The sequence below is a fragment of the Engystomops pustulosus genome, chromosome 2 (genome assembly GCF_040894005.1).
Source record: "Engystomops pustulosus chromosome 2, aEngPut4.maternal, whole genome shotgun sequence".
NCBI classification, from domain to species: domain Eukaryota; kingdom Metazoa; phylum Chordata; class Amphibia; order Anura; family Leptodactylidae; genus Engystomops; species Engystomops pustulosus.
The window spans coordinates 116,758,901-116,786,043 of NC_092412.1; the positions used below are offsets into that span (position 1 = coordinate 116,758,901).

At 42.1% G+C, this 27,143-nt stretch overlaps 1 protein-coding gene and 1 long non-coding RNA gene across 4 annotated transcripts in view; one reads left to right on the forward strand and one right to left on the reverse strand.

Annotated features, from left to right (window-relative positions):
• On the reverse strand, window positions 1-27,011 carry LOC140118323 (uncharacterized). Of its 3 annotated transcripts, none has more exons than XR_011853172.1 (3): window positions 26,926-27,011; window positions 25,648-25,774; window positions 1-695 (listed from the first exon to the last, which is right to left on the reverse strand). It is a non-coding gene; the product is annotated as an uncharacterized lncRNA (long non-coding RNA). The 3 variants fall into 3 exon arrangements; XR_011853171.1 differs by lacking the exon at window positions 1-695 and adding an exon at window positions 23,494-23,905; XR_011853173.1 differs by lacking the exon at window positions 1-695 and adding an exon at window positions 24,904-25,562.
• Window positions 1-27,143, forward strand: part of KSR1 (kinase suppressor of ras 1) — a 118,357-nt gene that overhangs the window by 45,506 nt on the left and 45,708 nt on the right. The window contains exon 2 of the mRNA XM_072136116.1: window positions 17,021-17,161. Coding sequence (XP_071992217.1) covers window positions 17,021-17,161 — 141 coding nt within the window. The remainder of the gene's footprint in view (window positions 1-17,020; window positions 17,162-27,143) is intronic.

The following is a 27,143-nucleotide window of genomic DNA, read 5'->3' on the forward strand; positions in this document are numbered from 1 at the left end:
GGATTGAATAAAGCCCTCTCTAAACACCCACGGCCAGCGTGTAATGTCAATAAGGGGTTAAAGAGGAGAAACAGAATGAGGGATATCCACTGTTAAAATTACTGTTGGGAATTGAGATTTGTAAAAATCTTTTGTAATAAACTTTTAACAGTGGATATATCCACTTCTGTGTCACCCAGAAACACAGCCTGATACTCAATTAAAGTGGAGGTTGTCTTCTTTAATAGGACACCAGAATTGTGTTTCTAGGTGTCACAGTAACGCCCTTTTTTATGTTTCTAACTTGCTATTCTGTAGTTGAAAAGTCAAATTTTAAGCTTTTATTCCCTTTCCGACAGGGGACGTAATAGTATGGCACAGGCAGAGTTAACTTCCTGGCACCGGCTCCAGAAGCTACGATTGCCAGCTTTATATTACAGCTGACACCTGCCTGTAACACCCAAGATAAAAATTCGGCTGATTGTGGGTTTTATGCTGTGAGTCATGTGAGGGCCTTCCAAAGTGCATTGGAACCCCCCCTCCCACCGCGCAGATTACCAGGGTGTCGGATCCTCCGATGGCAGTACTGGGTTCCATGAGTGCCCCTGGGCTGCGCAATCTCCGTGTAAGGCTCTGTTTATTCAAGCTCTCATTGCGCTAACACACTGCAATACATATGTCAGTTGGGTTCCAGAGGCAAAAAGAGTATCGCCAAACTGTAAAAGAAAAAGTAAGTTTAAAACAAATTTTTTGTTTTAAAAACAACGTTTTTAACAAATATGAATCATTAAAGTCCCCTAAACATTTCCCATATCTAATAAAGTACAACCCCCTCCAACAAAATAAAATACCCCACATATTTGGTATCACTGTGTCCGAAACAATCTGTACAACAAATCAGAAACCTTATTGGATCCACTCATTGAACGTTGTAAAAGTAAATAAATAAAAAATAAATAAAATAAAAAGCTTTTAACTAACAAATGTTACTTTTTAATAAAATCCCTTCAGTAAAGTGTTCAAAAAACTTATCGCCAAAAAATAAGCCCTTGTCGAGCTCTGTCAACCGAAAGTTACTAAAGTTATGCCTCTGAAAAGATACTTAAAGGACACCTGTCATCAGGTCTGTGTCACTTGTCCTGTCACTGCTACCTGTTGGGCAGCTCACAAGGATCCCATCCCAGCCTTTATCTAGTTATTTCATACATTAATCATTGTAAAATCATCTTTTCTTTATTATGTAAATGAGGCTGGTCACATGGTCAGAGGCAGTGATGTCACTCCTGTTCCCCCTCCCCTCTCCTCCCCCTGCTCATGTCTGTGTGTAATGTATAGTAAAGCATGGCTAGTGTGTGTTGCATCTGCTGACATGCTGCATCCTCCTAATATACAGGTGAGAGACACAGACATCAGCTACACATGAATCTGACATGTTCTGCTGTAACATGGCTGCCTGGAGCTGCTGTATCTCTCCTAAACACACACACATGCACACACAGGCTGCAGGGGGCTTGGCCACCAGCACCAGGAAGCACATCATTTTACAGCCTCACTCCATTATACAGGCTGTCATTCATGCACTGGGGGTGTGGCTGTGCCTCCCACCCATGAATAGAGTGGACAGCTTGAATATGCTAATGCTTCATTGGACATTTCACAGGTCATTTGCATACAGCTTTAGGACCTCATTGCTTAGGTTTACAGGCATGTAGAGGGACAATGAAGGGATAGAGGCAATGCTCTCTAGTGGCAGTTTATGAAAATATATTTAGTTTAGGAGGGTTATTTTGCATGACGGGTTCTCTTTAAACAAATTATCTTTTTCTATATTTGTTTTTCTACATTAAATTTGCAAAACTATATATAAAAAAAATCTATAAATGAGGTATCACCATAATCTTAGTGCCCCCCCCAAAAAATGAAAAAAAACATTTAAGCAATATGACCCACTAAAATGAAGTATTTTTGAAATACAATTTAATCTTGCAGAAAAAAAGCCCTTGTATGTCCAAATTACCAAATCAAACTTTGTGGAGTGTTTTAGTATTTTATTCACTGAGAATGTGTAAACTTTTTGAAAATTTAGCCCCCCCCCCCTCCCAAAAAAATTCCAAATTGCACCTGACTTTATTAAAGGGTAATAATATGTGAGTTGTGTAGTTTCAAAAATGGGACAATTTAGGTCTCTCCTAGTGACTTGAAAGCTGAGCAGGTCCCTCAATAGCATGATTTTGTGTCTTTTATAAAAATATAAAAAATTGCACCTAGAGTTCTAAGCCTCATAACATTCTAAATAAAGGAGAGGACACGTAATAAAATGTCAACATAAAGCAGACATTTGGGATATGTTAGTTATCAAGTTATATTAATGGTATGACCTGCATTATAGACGGACAATGCACTTTCAGTGAACTCTGGTGACCCTGTAAGTAAATGTAAAAAGTAAATTTCGAAAATCAAGAACTTTTCCAAATTTTTGCCAAATATCTGTTTTATTTATAAACACAAATCATATCACCCAAATTTTCAACTAACATGAAGTGCAATATGTCACAAGAAAACCATCTCAAGATCACCTGGATATGTTAAAGCGGTAAAAAGTTTTTATAGTGACACAGGGCACAGTCGAGCCGTGTCTAGAAGGTGCAAAATAGCCAAATAATTAAAGAGAACCCGTCATGCAAAATAACCCTCCTAAACTAAATATATTTTCATAAACTGCCACTAGAGAGCATTGCCTCTATCCCTTCATTGTCCCTCTACATGCCTGTAAACCTAAGCAATGAGGTCCTAAAGCTGTATGCAAATGACCTGTGAAATGTCCAATGAAGCATTAGCATATTCAAGCTGTCCACTCTATTCATGAGTGGGAGGCACAGCCACACCCCCAGTGCATGACTGACAGCCTGTATAATGGAGTGAGGCTGTATAATTCCTGGTGCTGGTAGCCACGCCCCCTGCAGCCTGTGTGTGCATGTGTGTGTGTGTTTAGGAGAGATACATCAGCTCCAGGCAGCCATGTTAGAGCAGAACATGTCAGATTCATGTGTAGCTTCTGTCTGTGTCTCTCACCTGTATACCTTATTTTCCGGGCCATTAGGCGCACCGGAATATAAGGCGCAACATTCCGATGCGCCTTATATATGTAATAATTCCATATATAAGGCGCATCGGACTATAAGGCGCAGGGTCGGGGGCGTGGCGGAGGTCCGGGGGCGGAGCGGAGACCCGACGGGACGCAACGCCGAGAAGAGACGCGGCGACGCGGGGAAGGTGAGTGGGGAAGGTGAGGGGGAGGTGGAGGAGGGCAGCGGACCATACTTACATAGGTCCCCGCTACCAGAGACAGCAGATCTCCAGCGGGAACTGCAGACCACGCGGCAGAAGTTGTTCGTGCCGCGTGGTCTGCAGTTTCCGCTGGAGATCTGCTGTCTCTGGTAGCGGGGACCTATGTAAGTAGGGTCCGCTGCCCTCATATAGGGCGCACCGGACTATAAGGCGCACTTTGGATTTCCAAGGAAATCCAAGGCTTTTAAGTGCGCCTTATAGTCCGGAAAATACGGTATTAGGAGGATGCAGCATGTCAGCAGATGCAGCACAAACTAGCAATGCTTTACTATACATTACACGAGCAGGGGGAGGAGAGGGGAGGGGTAACAGGGGTGACATCACTGCCTCTGACCATGTGACCAGCCTCATTTACATAATAAAGAAAAGATGATTTTACAATGATTAATGTATGAAATAACTAGATAAATGCTGGGATGGGATCCTTGTGAGCTGCCCCAACAGGTAGAGGTGACAGGACTAGTGACACAGACCTGATGAGAGGTGTCCTTTAAGGGCTTAAAGGGGTTATCCGGGTTTAAAAATTTTTTTATGGCCGGGCTGGGGAGGGCTAGTTAAACATAATAAACCTGTACTTACCTCCTCCGGCGCCGCCGACGTCCCGCGCGGATCGAAGGGACCGCGGCGCGGGACGTGCACAGGGAGCTTCCGGTCCGTGATGTGGACGGCTCCTCCCATCCGTCCCTATCTCTTAGCGTTGTAAGCGCTGGGAGATGGTGTGGCATGAGAGCATCCGGCCGGCCGGAAGCTCCCTGTGCGCCTTTGTAATGAAACCGGCGCACAGAGAAGACGGGCCGCGGCGCGGGACATCGGCAGCACCGGAGGAGGTAAGTACATGTTTGTTGTGTTTAAATAGCCCTCCCCAGCCCGGCCATAAGAAATTTTTTAAACCCGGATAACCCCTTTAAAGTCTTAGAGCAGCAAATGCAAATTTAACTTTACTAGTCACAGTGGCTTGTTCCAGCTTCATCATGTAATCATTACACTGAATCAATCAAGTGTGTTTAACGTCTTAGGCTTTAGAGTGAACATTTTAAGGCAATTGGATGAAATGTGTGTAACCTGTATCATAGCAACCTTCACACTATCACGCTGTCTGCTCTGTAATCCATTTGCTACACTGTTACTTTTACATTTTGCTTATTTTATTTTTGCCGGATAAAAACTGTTCCTAACATTTATTTCCTGTGTTATGGAGATGAAATTGGGTATTACATGATATATGTTGAAAAACTCTTTAACCCTTCCACCTCCCCCACTTTATTTATTGGATGGATGCTATGGAAACTTTCATATTCATTGCAGTTGTCTTGGTGTCATGAGATTCACATTCCTATCCCAACATGTGGTCTGTGTTTAGTCAGTAGTGCCAAGTTTGGTTCCTTGCATTGCCAGCTGTTGAATATTTTTATACTGACAAATTAAACTATTTAAAGTTTGTAAATAGCAACAAGTTATATTTTGTATTCTTTGAAAAGCTGTAACCCTTTCAGGACAAGGACCATTTTTTTTCTTCTGCATTGTAGTGGTACACAAAGGAATACGTTGGATCGAGCTCACAGGGTTCTGAGGGTATGGCAGTGCAGTGTTTGCCTGCTTTATCGGAAGGTTCTAATAAAGCTAGCAGTCTAACACTGCTAATACTGAGGAAGCGCTAGGAGATGCTTTTTTTAGTAAGCAGCTCCTAGAGCGTTGTATAGGGCGACCGGTCCTCTTTAAGGCATTTAGTACATTTTATAATTTTTTTATTTTTGTAAAACTGCTGAAAAAAATATTTTGTAGCAGCTTTTACTTAGTTTTTTTTTACCGTATATAATGGAGTATAAGTTGAGACCCCTAATTTTACCTGCCAGCCCCCATGTAGTATACAGCCAACCCCCATGTAGTATACAGGCAGCCTGTCCCCTGTATGTTAAGCACATTAAAAAAAGAAACTTAATACTCACTTTCCTGCGATACTCATCCTCGATTCTCGGCGGTGGCTCCCGATCCCCGCAGTGGCTCCCGGCGGCTTCTGTCTTCTTTCTTCTCAGCAGCGACACCGCCACATCATAGTGAGCGCCGGCGGGGAGATCGCATGGACGCGACTCCGCTGGCTAGAGAAGAAAGAAGATAGAAGCCAGCGCCGAGGATCGGAGGTGAGTATCGCCAGAAGGTGAGTATTAAGTTTATTTTTTTAATGTGCTTAACATCGGGACCGGGAGCCACTGCCGGGGATTTCATTTTTTTTTTTAAATTGACTAGTGTATAAGCCGAGGTGCAGTTTTTCAGCACATTTTTTGTGCTGAAATACTCGGCTTATACACAAGTATATACAGTAGGTTAATTGTTGCAAAAAAGCCATATTTCTCTGTTTCTTTTATTAAACATATTTTTGATTCCTTTTGGCCATTGTGTGGACGTCATTCATAAAATCTATCAAAATAAACCAGGGACACTTGGTTATAGATTCAGGCACTGTGACGGTGGTGATCTCACATTTGTTGTTTATGGCCTCCTTCCTTCTAAAATCATGTACATAAAATATTGTACTTCCTGCTCACTGCACAAGTGCTGCGGGAGCAAGAGGAAGAGTGAGACAGTGTAACAGTCTGTAAAGCCAGATCATACAGGACGCATTAACATAATTTTAAAACTAGATTTTACACAGAAAATTACCATAGTCATGGAGCCGGGACCTCTGCGTAAATGTACCTGGTTTAACATGCATGATTGTGATGCATTGATCATAGCGTTTTAAAGTGTGAAATTCTAAAGATCTGCATTCCCTCCCAGGGTTGCAGCTACATATTAGACAAATTTACTTTCATGTGAATGTAGCCTAATGCTGTGTGTGCTATCTGTTGAATCAACGGCTAACACTCGGACAAATGATGTTATATGGGCTCATATACAGGGCCATGGTTTCTACAGCCCCATGTGTGGGCTGACTGCACATGTTGTAAATTATTATTATCCTAGCCGTGTTTCTGGCTCAGGAAGTCTTTTCAATTGTCGTTGGCGTGTGAGTGATCATAACCCTGTTCCTTCTTACACATGTACAAAAAGCTGTAAAAAGAAACCTGTCAGAATGACTTGATGTATAGAAAAAGCAGTTACCATATATACTCAAGTATATGCCTAGTTTTTCAACACAAAAAAATGTGCTGAAAAACCCTAACTCTGCCTATACCTGAGTCAGGGAAAAAAACAAAAAATGAACTTGCCTTCTGATGCTTCCCGACATCCATTGCGGCTCCGACATCTGGTCCTGGTCAGTCACAGTCTTTCTTCGTCGCAGCTTGTGGCTGACGTCATGGTGCCCACATGCCTGACGTCATATGGGCTGGCAGGCTACATATTCGAGGGGGCAGGCAGGCTATATATACTTGAGGGGGCAGGCAGGAAGGCTATATATACTCGAGGGGGCAGGCAGGCTATATACTCGAGGGGGCAGGCAGGCAGGCAGGCTATATACTCGAGGGGGCAGGCAGGCAGGCTATATACTCGAGGGGGCAGGCAGGCAGGCTATATACTCGAGGGGGCAAGCAGGCAGGCTATATACTCAAGGGGGCAAGCAGGCAGGCTATATACTCGAGGGGGCAGGCAGGCTATATACTCGAGGGGGCAGGCAGGCTATATACTCGAGGGGGCAGGCAGGCTATATACTCGAGGGGGCAGGCAGGCTATATACTCGAGGGGGCAGGCAGACTATATATTCGAGGGGGCCGGCAGGCTATATATTCGAGAAGGCCGGCAGGATATATACTCCAGGGGGCAGGCAGGAAGGCTATATACTCCAGGGGTCTGACTGTCTATATACTCCAGCAGCCTGACTGGCTATATATTGGTGGTGCTGTGACCAATGCATTTCCCACCCTCTGCTTATACTCGAGTCAATAGGTTTTTCCAGTTTTTTTTTTTGTGTCAAAATTAGGGGTCTCGGCTTATTCTTGGGTTGGCTTATACTCGAGTATATACGGTACATCCGGAGTCTTGTGACCTTACTTTGTGAGCCATTTTTGCTCTCCATCTCATGGCCAATGAAGGGATGAAGCCAAAGAGTTTTAGATTCAGCATGCTTGTAAGACAGCTTGTATTTCGCAGAGCAGACAAATGATATCCTTTGGGGTGACGTCAGAAGGGCTTTGTGAATGTCTCAGGGCAAGGGAGAGGCTGTTCATGGTAGCAGATTGGCTTGGAGCGTGGAGAGCATGACTCCAGTCACCTGACTACAAACTTCTAATCTGCATACAGGATACAATAAAGAAAGACTCCTTTAGAGATGACTTTCAGTACCTGGTCAGTATCTGCCTCTAGTTGTATTATTGAAATTGTGCTGAATGATTCATGCTTCAGACATATGATATTTTATGTATTTTTGCTGCTTTGAAGTTCATTGTGCAAGTTAAAGAGAACCCGTCATGCAAAATAACCCCCCTAAACTAAATATATTTTCATAAACTGCCATTAGAGAGCATTGCCTCTATCCCTTCATTGTCCCTCTACATGCCTGTAAACCTAAGCAATGAGGTCCTAAAGCTGTATGCAAATGACCTGTGAAATGTCCAATGAAGCATTAGCATATTCAAGCCTGTATGTGCATGTGCATGTGTGTGTGTGTATGTGTGTTTAGTAGAGATACAGCAGCTCCAGGCAGCCATGTTACAGCAGAACATGTCAGATTCATGTGTAGCTGATGTCTGTGTCTCTCACCTGTATATTAGGAGGATGCAGCATGTCAGCAGATGCAGCACACACACTAGCCATGCTTTACTATACATTACACACAGACCTGAGCAGGGGGAGGAGAGGGGAGGGGTAACAGGGGTGACATCACTGCCTCTGACCATGTGACCAGCCTGATTTACATGATACAAAATATGTGATTTTACAATGAATAATGTATGAAATAACTAGATAAAGGCTGGGATGGGATCCTTGTGAGCTGCTCCAACAGGTAGAGGTGACAGGACTAGTGGCAGAGATCTGATGACAGGTGTCCTTTAAGTGCTGTAAGACTAATTTCATGTCTGTGTTTTTTTTTTACAGTTTCTGTTGAAATAATCATCAAAAAGGTTCTGCATGTAGCCTTTTTTGCCTGACAAAATGGCAGACCCTGTAATAGAAACCCAACTGACTTTATCAGTTTCCACATGGATTTTTTTGTTTTTCAGAATTAAACGGAAAAACAAATATCCTAATGAAGATGTGGACACAGCCTGTGGAGTAGTACACAATGATAGTTTTTCATCACTTCCTAACGTGTTAAATAACATGTTGCGTGTCTGACTGGGTTATGTTTTATGATTTATGTATTTATTCACTTAGTTACAAAAATTGCGGGGAAAAAAAGTTTAATATTTGTATATAATTTATTGTTCAATTACATAGAATGATCTCCTCTCATTGTAACTTTCCGAATCTGAATTACCTTTCCTTTGTGTGTAATGTCTATGCTGTCCTTTGTCATCATTGCAAGAACAGATATTACTAAATAGCAGGAGTAAATGTATATCTACGGTATATGTTGATGCGGTTTCTTCTAAAGCAACGGGACCTGCAAAAAGGATAGTGTGAGAGAATGGGGTTGTTTGCTGTTTCAAAACCATGATGCAATGATAAGTACTTCACCATAAGTACTTCACCATGCTTTGAAGCTGCATCCATTTCACTTATCAGCATTTCCTCTGCTGCCTCCATTATATTTGGAGCCTTATAACAAACCCCTAGTAATATTTTATTTTTATTTTTCCCTCCTCTTATCTCCACCCATAGGGACTCCACATTTGCGTTACTGATGTCATCTCGCAAGACGAGCTTGAGACAAGAATTCACATATAAACAAACCCCTCCCCCTTTTTTATTTATACGATCCTTTCTAAAAAGACTATAACCATCTATAGTAACAGCCCAGTCATAGCTACTGTCCAGCCATGTCTCGCTGATACCCACTATATCATATTTCCGTTCCAACATCAAGAGTTCCAGTTCCTCCATTTTGTTTGTGAGGCTTCTGGCATTTGTGTACATACACTTTATATGGTTTTCCCTGTCCATATTCCTTTTGTCCTTATTCCCCAATCTCATTCCAGCCCCCCTTCCTCCCCCATGGACTATGGCTCTTCCCAGCTCTCTATGTACACCGTCTATTTGCCCTGCACAAGTGTAGTTGCCCTCCCCCCAGGTCTCTAGTTTAAACACTCCTCCAACCTTCTAGCCATTTTTTCCCCTAAAACAGCAGCCCCCTCCCCATTGAGGTGCAGCCCATCCCTACTGTAGAGCCTGTAGCCCACAGAAAAGTCAGCCCAGTTCTCCATGAACCCAAACCCCTCCTTCCTACACCAACTTTTGAGCCACTTATTTACCTCCTTGATCTCCCGCTGCCTTTCTGGTGTGGCACGTGGTACAGGCAGTATTTCGGAGAAAATTACCTTTGAGGTCCTTGCCCTGAGCTTATGGCCTAAATCTCTGAAATCATTTTTAAGGACCTTCCACCTACCTGTTACTTTGTCATTAGTGCCAATGTGGACCATGACCGCTGGTTCCTCACCAGCCCCTCCCAGTAATCCATCAACCCGATCCGCAACATGCCGAACCCGAGCACCCGGCAAACAACACACTGTTCGGTATGCACGGTCTTTGTGACAGATTGCCCTGTGTGTTCCCCTAATAATCGAATCTCCCACTACCAGCACCTGTCTGACCTTGCCTGTGCTCCCATTACCCTTCTTACTGGAGCACACATTCCCCTGGTTGCTAGCGGCCACATCTTTCTGCAGCATTGCTACCCCAGAGCTGATATCCCCCTCATCCGCCAGCCTGGCAAACTTATTGGGGTGCACCAGATCAGGACTAGACTCTCTACAACTCTTCCCTCTACCCCGCCTTCTACATGTTACCCAACTAGCTGCCCCCTCCCTCTGCACCTCCATACTTCCCTCCCCACAACCATCTTCCCCAGAGAGTTTGTGCTCCAGGAGCAGCAAACTTCGTTCCATATTATCAATTGCCCGTAGCCTTGAGACTTGCTCATTTAGATCCAGAATCTGGGCTTCCAGATGAGCAATTTTCACACACCCCACACAGCAGTATTCCCCCTCGAACGGCTGTTCAAGGTATTTTTTAAGTATATAAATGATAAGAAACTAAAAACAGAGAGTGTGGGTCCCCTTAGAAATAACATGGGGGTCATGGTGGAAGGAGATGAGGAAAGGGCCAATCTACCGAATGTCGCCTTCTCAACTGTCTTTACCCAGGAAAATCCCCTGGTGGAAGACACAATGAGGAATAATGTTAATTCTTTTTATAATGTCAACAGTTTAACCCAGGAAGAGGTACGGCGCCGCCTCGCAACCACTAAGATAGATAAATCACCTGGGCCAGATGGCATACACCCCCGGGTTCTGCATGAATTATGTACGGTGATAGACAGACCGTTATTTTTAATATTTGAAGATTCACTGAGGACTGGTTATGTTCCACAGGAATGGCGCATAGCAAATGTGGTACCAATATACAAAAAAGGATCAAATAGCGATCCTGGAAACTACAGACCCGTAAGTCTAACTGCTGTGGTGGGGAAAATATTTGAGGGGTTTATTAGAGATGCTATCCTGGAGTATCTCACTGTGCACAACCTTATAACCCAGCGTCAGCATGGGTTTATGAGAGATCGGTCCTGTCAGACTAATCTGATTGGTTTCTACGAGGAGGTAAGTTCAAGACTGGATCTGGGGGACGCTGTGGATGTTGTATATCTGGACTTTTCAAAGGCATTTGACACCGTGCCACATAAAAGGTTGGTATATAAAATGAGACTGCTGGGAATAGGAGAAAATCTGTGTATCTGGGTAAGTAATTGGCTTAGTGATAGAAAACAGAGGGTGGTCATTAATGGCACATTCTCAGATTGGGTTGATGTTACCAGTGGAGTGCCACAGGGGTCAGTATTGGGGCCACTTCTTTTTAATATTTTTATTAATGACCTTGTAGTGGGTTTACACAGTCAAGTTTCAATATTTGCAGATGATACTAAGCTGTGTAAAGTAATAAATACTGAGGTCGATAGTTTAGCATTACAGAGGGATTTGTGGAAGCTTGAGGGATGGGCAGAGAAATGGTTGATGAGGTTTAATGTAGATAAATGTAAAGTTATGCACTTGGGCCATGGAAACAAAAAGTATAATTATGTTCTAAACGGTCAATTACTTAGTAAAACTGAAGCTGAAAAGGACTTGGGCGTATTGGTGGATGGTAAACTTAATTTTAGTGACCAGAGCCAGGTGGCTGCTGCTAAAGCAAATAAAATAATGGGATGTATCAAGAGAGGAATAGATTCTCATGATAAAGACATAGTTTTGCCCTTATACAAATCCCTGGTCAGACCACACATGGAATATTGTGTACAGTTTTGGGCACCAGTATATAAAAAGGATATAGTAGAGCTGGAACGGGTGCAGAGGAGAGCAACCAGGATTATTAGGGGAATGGGGGGACTAGAATACAATGACAGATTACAAAATTTGGGATTATTCAGTTTAGAAAAGAGACGACTGAGGGGAGACCTCATTACAATGTACAAATACCTGAACGGACAGTACAAGGATCTCTCCAAAGATCTTTTTATACCTAGGCCTGTGACCAGGACAAGGGGGCATCCTCTACGCCTAGAGGAGAGCCGATTCTACCATCACCATAGACAAAGGTTCTTTACTGTAAGAGCAGTGAGACTATGGAACTCTCTGCCCCAGGAGGTTGTTATGGCCGACTCTATGTACATGTTCAAGAGAGGCCTGGATACCTTTCTGGAGAGAAAAAATATCACGGGTTATGGGGATAAAACATTTATTTAATTCTTGAAGGTTGGACTTGATGGACTTGCGTCTCCTTCCAGCCTTATATACTATGAATGGAGTAATGGCTGTGTGAGGAGGAGGGGTATGTAGGTGTGCAGCATGAGGGAGAGAACATGAAATTTGGGCCATACAAGGAGTAAAAGGATGTGGGGGGAACAGTGCATAGACATGGCGGTGCAGTTCTACATTATATCCCTTAATCATAATGGATCACTGCAAACAACTCTTGCTGTCCAGAGTATCCCTGCACTCAACTTGTGACATCTGCATGGCCTCTGCCAACAATTTGGTGACCAGTGGTTAGGGCACTGGCAGTTCTGGAGCCTAAGGAGGTAAATATCCACTGGGCACCAGTTTATGAACTAAATAATGTAGCCAATGAATCAATTTCTTACAAAAAACACCAAATATGTTCCGAAAAATTGAACCAGCTCTTGGCAGTTCTAAAACACTTACAAAACATGAATTAAGAATTACTCAGGGGGCAACAAAATGCCTTCTCCCGACCCTGTGCCTATCTGATATAGTTTGATAGAGATATGACTTTGATAGAAGTCATTAAAGTGCATCTGGAATTTTATTATTTTGTTATTATTTATAGAACAGATTACATTTATTTCTGTGTGTGGCATTCATGGTTTAAACTAAACAAAAGCTTAGTTTCCATGGAAACATTTTTGTTAAATCCACTGAGGTGGCTTTCTGAATTATGACAATGATGGATAATTATTCCTGCAAGGTACATGATATACACAGTGCTGTAAAAAAAGGTATCTGACCGCCTCTCCCCTATTAGTGCTCATATCACACAGAGTGAACATAATAGCTGTTGAATTATAACGGCATTATTCAAGAACAAAGTTATCCAGCACCCAGTGTCAGGCCGAGGTTCACTAAGCACGTCGAAGGGTATAATCTAAGGACCCACCTTCCATCTGTACAGAACATGTGCATGCTATTATTGATAAGAAGCAGGGGTGGATTGAGCCGATCACAGCTAGATGGAACCAGGTTTCCTGCATAAATACTACAGAAAAAAAGCTTCCGACATAAATACAGATATTACTAAATAGATAAATCATCAGAAACAAGCTTACTACTTTCATATGGACCTATATCCAAGCTATCTACATACAGTACCAAAACCAAGCTTACTACATACATACATCTTTATTAAAAGGGCCATGTACAGTAGGTGACGGAGATCTTTGTACAGCATGGCTACAGGCCACTAACAATGGACTTGTGTTATATTGCTTATGGCCCTTATATCATCAGCATATGAAGTCCACTCTGCCTTAGGCCCCATTTACATGGTTGTAATTGTGGCAATGACCTGGCCCCACAAATTGCGGTTAGATCACAGCCACAGTAGATGTCTTTTGTCTGGCGAGACACAATATATGTCTGACGAGCACTGTGTCTCTCATCGCACTGTGACGGAGTAAGGCGGCTGCACATCTTTCAACGGATAGGGGAAGGGTGAGGAGTGCTCACTCCCTTCTCCACCCTGTGTTTGGCTGGGATAAGATCCGGGTTTTTTTTTTGTTTGTTTGTTTTTTTTAGCTCTGGCTGATCCACGGAATCCACAGCCATGTGCATAAGCCCAAAGAAATACATGGTACTATGTGCTATTCATTGATACACTTAGCATGCGGTCAAGATGGCAAGTCACAGGCATTAATTTAATATGCATGTATATATTTATATGTACTAGTGTATGTATTAAGTATATCCCAAAATGCTATATGGAGTAAACTAATGCATTTTCTGCTACTCATCAAAATAATATATATAAGTTTTATATACAGTATTGACACAGCAGGAACAAATACATGCAGTCATATATTATGATATACAGTTACTTGCACATGGACGTCTTACTCATCCGGGGCGCTGCAAAAGAGTACAGCTTGAGCGCTGCTCGCCCCTACCCTCTTCATAGTAAATCGCACCGCACGACAGTTTTTACAGCCATAGATAAACTCTATCTTTCGTGTGAGCACGGAACGGTTAGCACATATTGTGCTCTCTGTACCTAGGCGAGACGCCAAAGCCACTTTGGAGGATGTACGTTTGCGGCCAGATATGCTGTACGTCTGCCGTGTGCATGGGTCTTAAACCTGTACACACCTATACGTGCTTTCTCTCCTGTTGTCTGTTGGACAGGTCTTCACTTAACAGATATCTGGTGTGATGTTTCCAGACCCCAGAAGGGTACAGAAGATACTTTAACAATCGTTTTTTTTTTTATATATACACTCCCTGAACGCACGAGTGAGTTGGAGTTCTCTACACAACTTCTGATATGGCACAACACTAGCTCACAACCAATACAGTAGACTGCCAGCAGTTATCCCTTGATATAAGCTGGTCTTTAACGGGATTACTTCGGGCTAGAAGCCAACCTGGTAGCATGTATATAACCAAAACACAGACATAAAATTTAACCTGCATCCTTTTATCTCGATCCACAAATTGTCTATTTAATTTGTTTAAGAGCTCACCAAACGAAACGGTACACACAATAGATATATACAGTTTAAAAAAGTGCAGGGTACCAGTGTACGACTACAACTACAAGCAATTCCATTGCCTAGTGCATAACTAAAGGTAGTTCACGCTTGATGATTCTTCCTGCCTGATCTTGTGATGGTTATATCCCCCAGGAAAAGAACAATGGAGACAAGGGGTGCCCTGGTTATATTAGGTGCAGACACACCCCTTCATACCCATGGAAATGATCTAGGAACCTTCATACCTTGGATCAGATCCAATATTTTGGAGGAATTTTAGCTTCTCAATGGAAAGGGTTCTAGTCTCATTGGATCCTAAAGAATCCCTGAATTACATTGACACCAGACATGATCCACTTACTATACTCCCATTAAGAGGTATTTATATCTCTGTTTCCATGAATGCTAGAACAAATTTAGACACAGGTATGTGTTTCACTCGTTGTCTAGATTCAAAATATGCATTTGACTTTGGGCTGGAAGGAATCATAACTCCATAACTGACATATTGGTCATACAAACACATGGGTGCTTATGAACCTATGTCTAAAAGTGGAGGGAATATCCTGGAGTCGCCAAAACTAAGGAAGTGTTAGTTGATGGCTACCCCCTGTAAAGCTACCCCCTGTTCAGTCTTTGAAGCGGGGCTACCCAGAGATTTCATTAGTTATTCATGGGAAGTCTAGAGGGTAGAAATAGTGGGGTCAGGGCTTGGGATCACCGCTAACCGCTGCAGAAGGGGATACAGCACACACAGGCACACAGCACCCTTATTTTCAGGTGCTGCTCATCTCCCTGCAGTTCCTCCATCCCCAACCTCTCCTCCCTCTGCCTGACAGCTGAAAGAATACTGTGGACCTGCCTGCCCTCAGCACATGTCTGACTGACCCAGCATGTCTGTCCAATTACCCCCAGTTCTCGGCTTTCCAGGAAGTTGAAAGAAGGGCAATGATGGGCAGAAAGAGGCCTTCAGTCAGCGCTGTTTCATCCTGGGAGATCCCTAACACTCTGCTTTAATGTGGCCATTAAAGTTGTTAGGCGGTATAATATTATAATCCACCATTGGTATGAAGTAAGAAATTTCCTATTGAAATCATAGTTTGAAAGTGTATATAGTTTGACTCAAATGGGTCTTTTTCTGCTAGACCTCTAATTCCCTGGTTATATTAGGAAGAGATTATTGTGCCATCTGAGAACCCTCTAGTGACCACTTTCTACGTTAGATTTTTTTCTACATATTTCGTTTTAAATCCCACACATTAATATGTCTTCGCATGGGATCTGCTCAGCTTTTGTCATCACATATTTGGCCAGCTATGCACATGTACAAGGAAGTCAGCTGAACAAGTCAACAGTGATCTAAAGTGATAGTGTTGGGTTGAAACTTTTTTTTGGTACAGTACAAAATTCACATTGTTTTTTTGTTTTTAAAATAACATGGCTAGAAAGTTGAAGGCACTTGGTTGGAGGATGCCTTTAACATTTGATGCAAGTTATAGATAAAAACATGGCTTTAAAGTAAGCCTATGTTGCAATACTTGGTATGAAATAATGGGCCAAAATGTTTACAAGGTTTCTGAAATTAACCTGGCATTTAAGTGTAGTGTATACACTTAAATGCCCCCAGATTCTCCAATCTTCTAGTGCTCTAAGATTATTCTCATGTTTAAACTTGCTGTAATTTTTATCTGTTTGTAAAGTCTCTATGGTTTCACTTAAATTTAAAGACATTGTCCAGGTTTTTTTCTTATTTTAATATATGGGGGACTGTAAAAATAATAAAGAGAATGTATTTCCCTACCAATCCCATTCAATGGCACTGTCGACCTCTGTAAACAAACTTACACAGGGCCTACAGTGACGTCATGACTCTAATGCTATGGCAGATACGGGTCAGTATCTTTAGTGGTCTTCATTATCTGGTCTCTCAGTCCAAGAGCATTGTAAAGGGCTATTACTGTATATTTTCAGAATTTTATAGGACACTTTCCCTTCACTGCCAGTGTCACCTACAGACTACCTTAGATTTGATCAGTTTATAATAAAATAACTCTAGCATGTCTGAAATGTTGAAAAGGCTTTTAGGATGTTCTTTTTCAAAGAGCAAAATGTTGATTTGATTTTTATCATTTTCAATTACTACTTTTATTATTTAGCTTTTTTGCTTTTGGTATTGATAGTACAACTACTTAAAGTGAAACTGTATACAACTCTTTCACTAATATTCCATCTTTAATGTTAGAATTATATTACTTGTAGTATGTAGTTTCATACATTTATTTAAATGTAACAATGTTGTTGGAGTTGCTGTGCATTAATATACACTTTTTATTCTTGCAGTCCAAGCTGATGAACTACATTAGCAAGCAGCTTCAGTGCAAGCTTCAAGTGCCTCATTCTGAGAGAACGCGGAGGCTGAACAGTTATCCTAAAGTCACTGACTGGCTTTATACAATTGGTGTGAGAAATGAGGTTGTGCAGGTAAGCCTATGCTTTTATTCATACCGTACACAAACATATTCTATATACCAATTTTCTTTTCCTATTGTAAAGAAACAGATAATCCAGCTTTTCACAACCTTTTTTTGTTTTTTAAACATTTAGGGTCTGCATATGTATCCCCCACAACAAAAACAGATACCTGAGGGCTGCATAGAATAACCCATCTACAATGTGAAAAATACTACAGTGCGGTGATTTATAATGCAGAACAGCCAATATATAATCATACAAATTCCAGACCAAATAATAAATGAATACAGTCCCAAACCCAAATAATAAACAAAAGCCCCAGACAATAAAATATGCAATAATAATGACCCTGAAACCAGACAATTTTTAATGCAACCCCCCCCGCCCCCAGATCAGATTATATTTAATTATAAAGACTTTAGACAATGCAATAATTAAAAATACATACCCCCAGAGAGAAAATGGTGGCACACCCTGACTAAACACCCGTCTATCCACGCCACCCGGTTCATTTTTTTAAAAGCTGCAGGTCCAGGGCCAAAATATCCCCAGCGGTCTCCCCTCTTACACCAATACTGGGTAACCCAGACTTTACCCCGGGGGTTTAGGCAGTGAGTGGGGGCAGGTCATTTTGGGACATGTCATTTTAAGACAGGAGAGGACTGGCGCAGAGGAGACCTGCCAAGGACTTCCCCTGGCAGGGTTTCCAACTTGCCCACTATCTGAGTTCCATTGAACCACTCTCTGGATACAGTAGATCCTTCATAGGCTTTGAGGGCACCTGTACACGCTATATAAATAAAGATTATTATTGTTATCCAAAAGGGACACGTTAGGGGGGCACTCTCAAAGTCATACAGCCATCTTACCTCCCCCTGGAAGATTACATACCTCCTTACATGCTTAAATGGGAGTAGGACTTGCAGATCACTCTCACTACGGAAGGGAAAAAATCCTCCATAAAATTTACCCAAAGGTCACAGTTAGCTGCTGTTGCTGCAAAGCAGGGGCGGGTACTCTATTACATATTTTCTGGGGCTGTCCTGGGAATACCCCCTAGTGGAAACAGGTCCTGAGGGTGATTCGCATCATCACAAGATTTCCCTTGGTACATATAGAAGGTCACTGACATGTCACCCCCTTAACGAATCGAAGGCTTGCATTGAGGCTTGCTGGCGCTCCACTGAATCCTCTCTCCCCCCCGCAATAGAGTACATTGATAGTATATGTATTCTTACATTGGTAAGCTTATTGTCTTTCCTGAAATAGTGAAACACACAGCGTAATGTTTGTGACCTGTTTCGGCCTGGTGTAAATAGCAGGGGTAAGCACTGCTCATCCCTTCCATTTCCATTGGAGTGAAGCCGCCGTGCTGCAATATGATTTGGAATAGCTCCTGCTCTACAATTTTGCAGTGCACCCGCCTGGCTGAGACAATGATTAATTTATCGTTGTTTGATGGATCGACTCCTCCTTACCAGCAGATTTTATTAATAGTAAGGTACAAATTCAGAATCTGCACATTGAATCTGCTAACCAATAAATTCTCACTTGTCCCTTCTTCCTGTACAACTGCTGATAACGTAAACTGCTCACATTAACTAGGAAAACAGAGCTATTAATGCCATTCTAATGTAAATTATGACAGCCCGTTGAGTGGCTCTGACAACATGGACACCTTAATATGCCCAATCCAACACTGAACCATTTTAAAGATACTCTTTTTATTTCTGCGACCCCAGTGATGGAGAATATTTTAGAGACCAAGTGCGCAAACTACTAAAAAACCCACTTCTTTATCACTAAGTGCCTACATGGCAATTTATTCCATAACTGATTTCTACCTGCCTTGTCACAGCTTTCAATCGTATTGGTGTCCCGAGAAATAAGGAGAAATTCAGATTATTATTGTAGCTTTTTTCCAGTGTCCATTTACCAGGAAGTACAGTAAGGGGGCACCTGTCCATGCCTCTTTACTCCTCCAGGCAGCCAAAGATGTATAGCTTCAAAATAGGGCTGATCAAGGCATGTCCTGGACTGCAGGAGGAGGCCCGAGTTCTGTCTGGTGAACGCTGTGCTGGGGTGACAACCTAGGTGCCCACGGTGAGGGCTCTAAGTGCCACCGGTTCACCACCACTGTCCTAATCCATCAAACCATATAGCTGAATTATCTGTAAATAATGGCTCACAATTGAGACATTGGGACACATTTACTCACCCGGTCCATTCGCGTTCCAGCGGCGGCTTCTCCGACGAGCGTTCGGGTCTTCCGGCGATTCATGAAGGTCCTGCGCCCGATTTCCAACAGGTGTTGCTGCTGCGCTGAAGTCCGCCGAGGTGTCCCGGAGTTCATCGTCTTCATCGTGGTGCATGTGAGTATGGCCCGTGCGAGCAATTTTTTTTTTTTTTTTAAAATGCTGCGTTTTTTCCGAATCTGTCGGGTTATTGTTTGGCCACACCCCCCGATTTCCGTCGCGTGCATGCCAGCGCCAATGCGCCACAAACCGATCGCGTGCGCCAAAATCCCAGGGCAATTCAGGGGAAATCGGCGCAGTTCGTGAATATTCGGGTAACACGTCGGGAAAACTCGAATCGGGCCCTTAGTAAATGACCCCCATTATTGCTCAAAGCCAGCATCCAATCTGGATGCAGCCTGCTCTTCTGCATTTCTATGTGGATTTAGAGGAGTCATTTGATGGAAAGGCACTGTTTCCTCATTTGCATGTTTTTTAATGTGATTCTTCATGTGGTTTCCCTATATCAGTGATGGCAAACCTTTTAGAGACCGGGTGCCCAAACTACAACCAAAAACGCACAGCAATTTAAAGGGGTTATCCGGGTTTAAATTTTTTTTTATGGCCGGGCTGGGGAGGGATAGTTAAACATAATAAACATGGACTTGCCTCCTCCGGCGCCGCTGATGTCCCGCGCCGCGGTCACTTCGATCCGTGCCCCTGTAAACAAACAGGGGCACGGAAGCCGCGCACAGGGAGCTTCCGGTCCGCGTTGTGGACGGCTCCTCCCATCCGTCCCTATCTCTCAGCGTTGTAAGCGCTGGGAGATGGTGCGCATGGGAGCATCCGGCCGGCCGGAAGCTCCCTGTGCGCCCTTCTACTGAAACCGGCGCATGGAGAAGACGGGCCGCGGCGCGGGACATCGGCAGCACCGGAGGAGGTAAGTCCATGTTTATTATGTTTAAATAGCCCTCACCAGCCCGGCCATAAAAAAAAAAATTAAACCCGGATAACCCCTTTAAGTAGTTATTTATTGCTACCTGTTCTACCACAACTTTCAATTATATCAGTCTCTTTAGGACAGCAATACAGTTGAAAAATGGGGGGCAAATTTGGGCTATCGTTGTAGTTTCTTGCCATGGTCCCCAGTACAGGAAGAAACATGTGACCAGCAGAAACTCTAAAGATAATCGGCCCCTTTCCACATGTTCTACCTAATCCTGCAGTCCCAAGCCATCAACAATCTGTTGCTTTAAAATAGCACTGAGAGCAGCATTTCTTGAGTTGCCTGCAACTGCAGGATGATTCTTCGAGTCCTGTCTGGATGGTGATAAACTCTGCGCTGTGTGGATGGCTTGGGTGCCCACATATAGGGCTCTGAGTGCCACCACTGGCACCCGTGCCATAGGTGTGCCACCACTACCCTTTATGAAGATCTACATTGTGTACAATTGGCCTTGCAGAGAGATGGGCTGTAATGTACTATTCCCACACATAACGGTATGCAAATAAATGGTTTTCCTTATTATGCAATGACATCTATATGCTAAAGTAGAGGGTCATGAGAGTAGGGTTTGTTGTGGTAGTACACTCCCTTTACACAGGGGTTGTTCAGTGGCTATAGCTAATATATGGATGAGCATGCATGTGCAATAATTCCTTTATTTATATAGCGCACACAGATTATGCAGCACTGCACAGAGCTTGCCAAATCGGTCCCTGTCCACATGGGGCTCACAATCTAATCAACCTACCAGTATGTTTTGGAGTGTGGGAGAAAACTGGAGGACCCGGAGGAAACACACACAAACATGGAGAGAACATCCAAACTCTTTTGAGGTGTTGACCCTGGGACTTGAACCCAGTTCCCCAGCGCTGTAATGCTAACCACTATGCCACCACGTTTTTGCACATGATTTATGGTAATACAGTAAATGGCAATATATATAGAATATTTGTATGCTATTGAATTCTATGAGCAGCTATCTGTTCCCTTTTCCTTTGCAGCTTGTGGGAATTAATTATCACATTGTTACTGATCAACACCCTCTCCTCCCCCATTCGTGCTCTGCTCACTGATGTAGCTGTATGCTTCGCACTGGATACTACATGTTCTGTGCAATCTGTTCTCTATCAGTTAGATGGAAATACATATCGTACAATATTCTACTCAGTTTACCATGCATCCATTGTATGAGAAAATTCTATTTAGTTTTGATTCTGTGCACATCTATAGCCAGGCTGTACATGGAGTAAAGTTTTGGGCACCAGTGTATAAGCTTGACATTGCCTCTGGTCTAAGAGAAAAACCAAAATAATTAAGGGAATAGGTGGAATAGAATATAAGACAGGGTGTCAAACTTGGAGTTATACAATTTGGGGAAAAAAACAGGTGATCTAGTTGCAATGTACAAATACATGAATGTAAAGTACAGAGGGTTTTGTGTCTTTTGACACCTAAGCCTTTAGCCATGACAAGAGGTTTTCACCATAATCACAGGCAAGAGTTTTTTCTTTTTTTACTGTAAAGAAAGTTAAAAAATCACTGCCATGGGATGTTATAATGGTTGGTACTTTGAAGAAATCCTGGCGCCTCTTGAACTTGTACAAAGTGTAGATCTTAATTATTTTTAAGCACATGTTACATTAAAGCTGATTTTTGTCTATTACTTATATATTTGCTGTTATTTGGGCTCAGTCCTTTACTGTCTAAATCACACATAGTCCATACATTATATATAATATGGTCTCCAGTGAGATATTTAATGTGGCGCAAAGATCTGAAAATTAGTTATTCGTATCATAGAGCCAATTAGACAGGAAACTGAGAAATATTTAGCGATTGTTGTAATGGCTTTATATACCAGGACGCTGATGGTGAAACCTTGAATGTTCTAGTATTCTAGATGCAGAATCCTTACATTTTTGTTCTCGTTATGTCAGGGTTCTGCTGAATTATTCCTGTATGCAAATTTCACAATAATACATTGTTGCTACATTAAAATTACCACCTTTTTAAAGGGGTTTTTGCCAATGAATTTTATTTAGGATAATGCTACTTGTGTGGTTCCTGTTTTGAAAATACAAATGTCAGTGCTCACTTCAAGAACATCGGCAAGAAGATAAGGCATATTGGGGCACATTTTCTAAGGGTCCGCGGAGCGCATTTCCGTTGGCATTCGCGACCATTTCCCATATTTTAACATAGGTTTTTGGCGCACATGACTTTCATGTGACACAAATTGGGGGGCGTGGCTGTCGGACAACGTGACTGATTCGGACTGAGCGCGGGATTTAACATTCCAATTGTGTCGCAAGACATGCACTCACATACACCGGAAAGAAGAAGGTGAACTCCGGCGGACCTCAGCGGGGAAGCGACACATGCAGGATATCAGGCGAGCAATCTTGGTGAATTGTACAGGACTTCATCCTCGTCGGACAGTCCGGATCGGGGATCGCGACAGGACTGGGCAAGTAAATGTGCCCCATTGTGGCACATTTACTTAAATTCCCCTGTAGTTCACTGTCCGATGATAATGCACTGTGCCGTGATTCACTAAGATTTCACACCCGATATCCTGCATGTGTCGCTTCCCCGCACAGAGCTTACCGTCTTTTTACTATTGCATCCATGTGCTTAGGCTTGAAAGTTAAATCCGGCGTTCAGTCCAAATCAGTCAGATTGTCCCCCAAATTTGTGGTGCATGGAAGCCAGCGGACCTGCGCCAAAAAAAACGGTCGTGTGCGCAAAAATCCCAGCGCAGACACCTATTTAATACCTATGCAATCCTCCAAAAAGGTGCAAAGTCCGAAGAAAGTGAGCAACGCGACCCTTAGTAAATGAGCCTTATTGTTTCTTTATAAAGATTGACCCAATGATTGAATTGTAGATTCTGAATGTTATGAAGAGTGTCTAGTCACTGATGACACACTGCAGTGAAACTAAAAACAAATGACAAGTTTCTATGGTTTTAAAAAACATTGGGGGAACTTGGTAATGTTCAATTATGTCCCTCCTAGGAGGGATTTGCTCTGTGGAATCATTGTAGATGCCATGTTGGGACCCAGACACTTTTATTGTGTTTTTCAAAGGTAATTTGCTAAGATTTGTAGTCTGATTTAAAAATAGGTTACCAGCTTGGAAAGCCCCGAAGTTGGCATCCTCGGTCATGCCACAAATACACCACCACGTAACGTTCAAGTATGTGCTGATTCGCTTGTTCGTGACAAGCTCCTATATTTGACCGGTGACTCTCTAGTTGACTGCAGTCATTGTGAAGTCCTAAGCCCCTCTGCATTCAGTTGCTGCCTGTAAATAGCCAGTCCCCGGCATGCTCAGGAATAAGCTGGGCTCACATTCTGCTGGGAGATTAGTCTGACAATACACTGTTGTCGTACAATGTCTAACCAGCATCACAGGCGGCCAGTCACACCGAGGTGCTTGAGAGGATTGTTCTGCAGAGAGGTTACAGACAGGAAGGTATGTCGTCCATCTACTCTATTCTCACGCTTCCACCTGAAGAATTAAAGATTCATTTTTCAATGGGTATTTAGAAGATGGACCCGTCACATGGAACGGATCTTGGTTTTGTTAAATCTGTGCCTTTTATTATCTGTGATTTTACACAGGGCTGCAACTATACTGCTTTATCTTGCCATTAATCACTTCTATATCTTTATGTACATCTTATAACTCCTTTCTGTATTGAGAATTGAATACATCTTTCTTCCAAATGTCCACCTTTTAGACAGTTCACAGACTTTGCCTTTGCATGTGTAACAAATATCTGTAGCATATGAGAGGATTCCTACAATACCTTCTGCTAGGTGAACTGCAGTTCTGTAAATGTAATGTATATATGAAGCCATTATTATGATCTGATTTGTTGTATTTTGTTTCTCATCATGGACACTTAGGAATGCAGTGATTGTTTTTCCCAAGATGAGAAGGAGGGAACATGTTTATTGACTTGACAATGAGACACACGCTTTTCACTTGGTGACAGTGAAAGATTCACGTGGTCGTATTCTGATGCTAACTTCTGACCCTGAGATTGATGGACCCAAAACATTGATGAACACCTCATTAGTATTATGTACTTTGGGGGTATATACCGTGTCTTTAAGCTTTTTCACGCGGTTCTTATGCAGTGCTTTAGGTGTATCATGCACTATCCTACAATTGAGGATACTTTTTGAAATCTATATACATAGGAGGAACATAGCTTAGGAGTGAGTTATGTCTTAACATGAAGAATTCACACTTGGACTAGTAATTCTGTAGCATCTTTTCTTTTCTTGTGTGGATTTCCTGTTATTTGTCGAATAGTAGAAATAGATTGACAGGTAGGTTTTATCAGTGGGGGTTGTGGGTCTACACAGTCTGTCCAATGCAAGATTGTTGGGGGGGGGGCACACTCATGGAACGCTAGCACCCTATTGTAATTTTATTCAAACATTTATAAGAAGAATAACAGAGGAACTAAAACCGAGATCTAAGAAAAGATGCCCCAGAAGATGCAGTATACATATGTTTCAGGATGTTACATTTTTCTGTTATCACAGGAAAAGAAAAACTGAAATCTAGCCAGGATACATACACTACATGCAAGAGAGCTACAGCACCTGTGGGACCCAAGTGTTTACAATTGTGTATTCTGTTAGGTGTAAGTCCTTTTTGCATAAGTTGAACGCTGTGCCATCTTGCCTGGTATTGTTGGGTGATAGAGGCTTTTAACAAAACCAAAAATAAAGCTCTTAACATACTGTAAAAAAATCTTGCCTGGATGAAAGTTTTTCCAGTAATCAAATATGGTATTAATTTACGGTATCATCCTTTTGTACTTGCTGTTGGTTGCACCTTGTAGAGAGGCAGCTGGGGTGGTGTTTTGTCACCATGACATTAGCGCATACAGTGGCTGTGGTGCCAGCTACATAGAGGAATGTAGGATTTATTAGCTACAAGCATCTTGGTGCCAAAGGGATGTGTAGCTTAGTGTGTTGAATATGTTCGCTCGGCAGTCATGTGTGCAGCCAGCTTTGTGTTTAGGATGAAGTGCTGGGGGGTATACAGGAGAAATCCGGACGCCTGTGCTTGTGCTAACTCGCCATCCTTCCAGAGATGCACAGACTGTATGAAGCGCTGCAGCAGTGTTGTGCTTCTGATTCCACTGCTTTAAAATCGCAAATGTAGATTTGGTTAAAGCCCTGCTGAACATCTTCAAGGTAATGATTTTATTACAAATCACTGTCTTTTACCTTATCCTGCTATTATGATCCCTGCTACGTCTCTCATCTCGTTTCCTTAGTCTTGATAACATGTTGTCACTGCAATTTATTCCTATGATCCTCTTCATCTGAACAGAACGCTGACTGTATGGGCAATCTAGAAGAGACAATATTGTCTTAGCTTATTTACATACTTGAAGTTTGTAACACTATAACTATAGGGATCTTATGGAAGGCTGGTTAATGTTTGATGTCAGTATTTTTTATTGGAAGTCTTATTTTTGTCTGTATAGTCTTTGTATACATGAATACTGAGAGTGCTGAACGCAGTGTAAAAGCAGCAGAGTAAATAAACCCTTCATATACTTGTTCATAGCTCATACATCTTATCTGATTACAGAATTTCAAGTATGTGTTGTGGTCGCTGCAGGCTTTTCTACCTTTGGATTGTTTTTAAAGCAGAGCACTGGGTTAACCTGTTTGAATTAGCAGTCACTCCCTGGCCGACTCCCAAATGCCCAAGAGCTGCTCTAGGATAAATCTTGGACAGAAGAGTAAAGTATATTAAAGAAGTGTCAGCATGTTTTTACAGTTCCTTCTGATTTATATGATGTTGCCCCATTGAGGTTGACAGGAAACATATTTTGGTATTAGGGAACCTGTGAGAAATGTACGCACTAACCTAAAAATATATACCCTAATATTCCTGTGCCACATCTATACAATGATCTATAGCTATCTGTTTTCAGGGGCTATAATTAAGGTAAAGCCCTAAAAAGCAATGAAGAGGGAAAAATCTCAGGCATGTCAAAAATAGATTAGTAAGAGAAAAAGAAAAATGGAAAGTAATTTCTTTATTTCAAATACTTTACTTGTAACATGAAGGTAAATTGTCATTGATTTGTATGACTTGTTAAAAGAAACACATAAAACAATATACCATAAATAGTATTATGTTGTTTTCATCTCTATATATAACATTGGGATAGTTGCTTAGCAGCAATGTTAATTTGCCTCTGGTGACACACTTTCTATACTTAAGTCTAAGGAGATCTATGTGTCACCCATAACAGGCTACAGATCTGTATGGAAAATATAGATGCAAAGGATAATCACAACGTACTTCCAGCCCTTCCAATAGATTTTAATTATTCACTACCTCCTCTTTTATTAATTAAAGTGGTATTCCCATCTCTGCAACTGACAGCGGAGATAAAAATACCGCCTTCCATTGGCAACACGTTGTAGAAATCGCCAACACTCTCTGTTGCCTCCATGTAGGTGAAAAAGCTACACTGTTACGCTTACGAGTTAAAGGGGTATTCCTGTTTTAGCAAATAAATATTATTGTTTTTATAAAGAGATGTTATTCCAATATACTTTCTGTATCCATTCTAGATCTTTGCTTGCTGTCCAGTCAATAATCATGTGATGTCACACAGGTGCACAGCTACTGTTATAAAACACAGCTTTGATTACTCTGGGATATATAATTAAACATAGAAGCTTTATTTATATTATCCGCT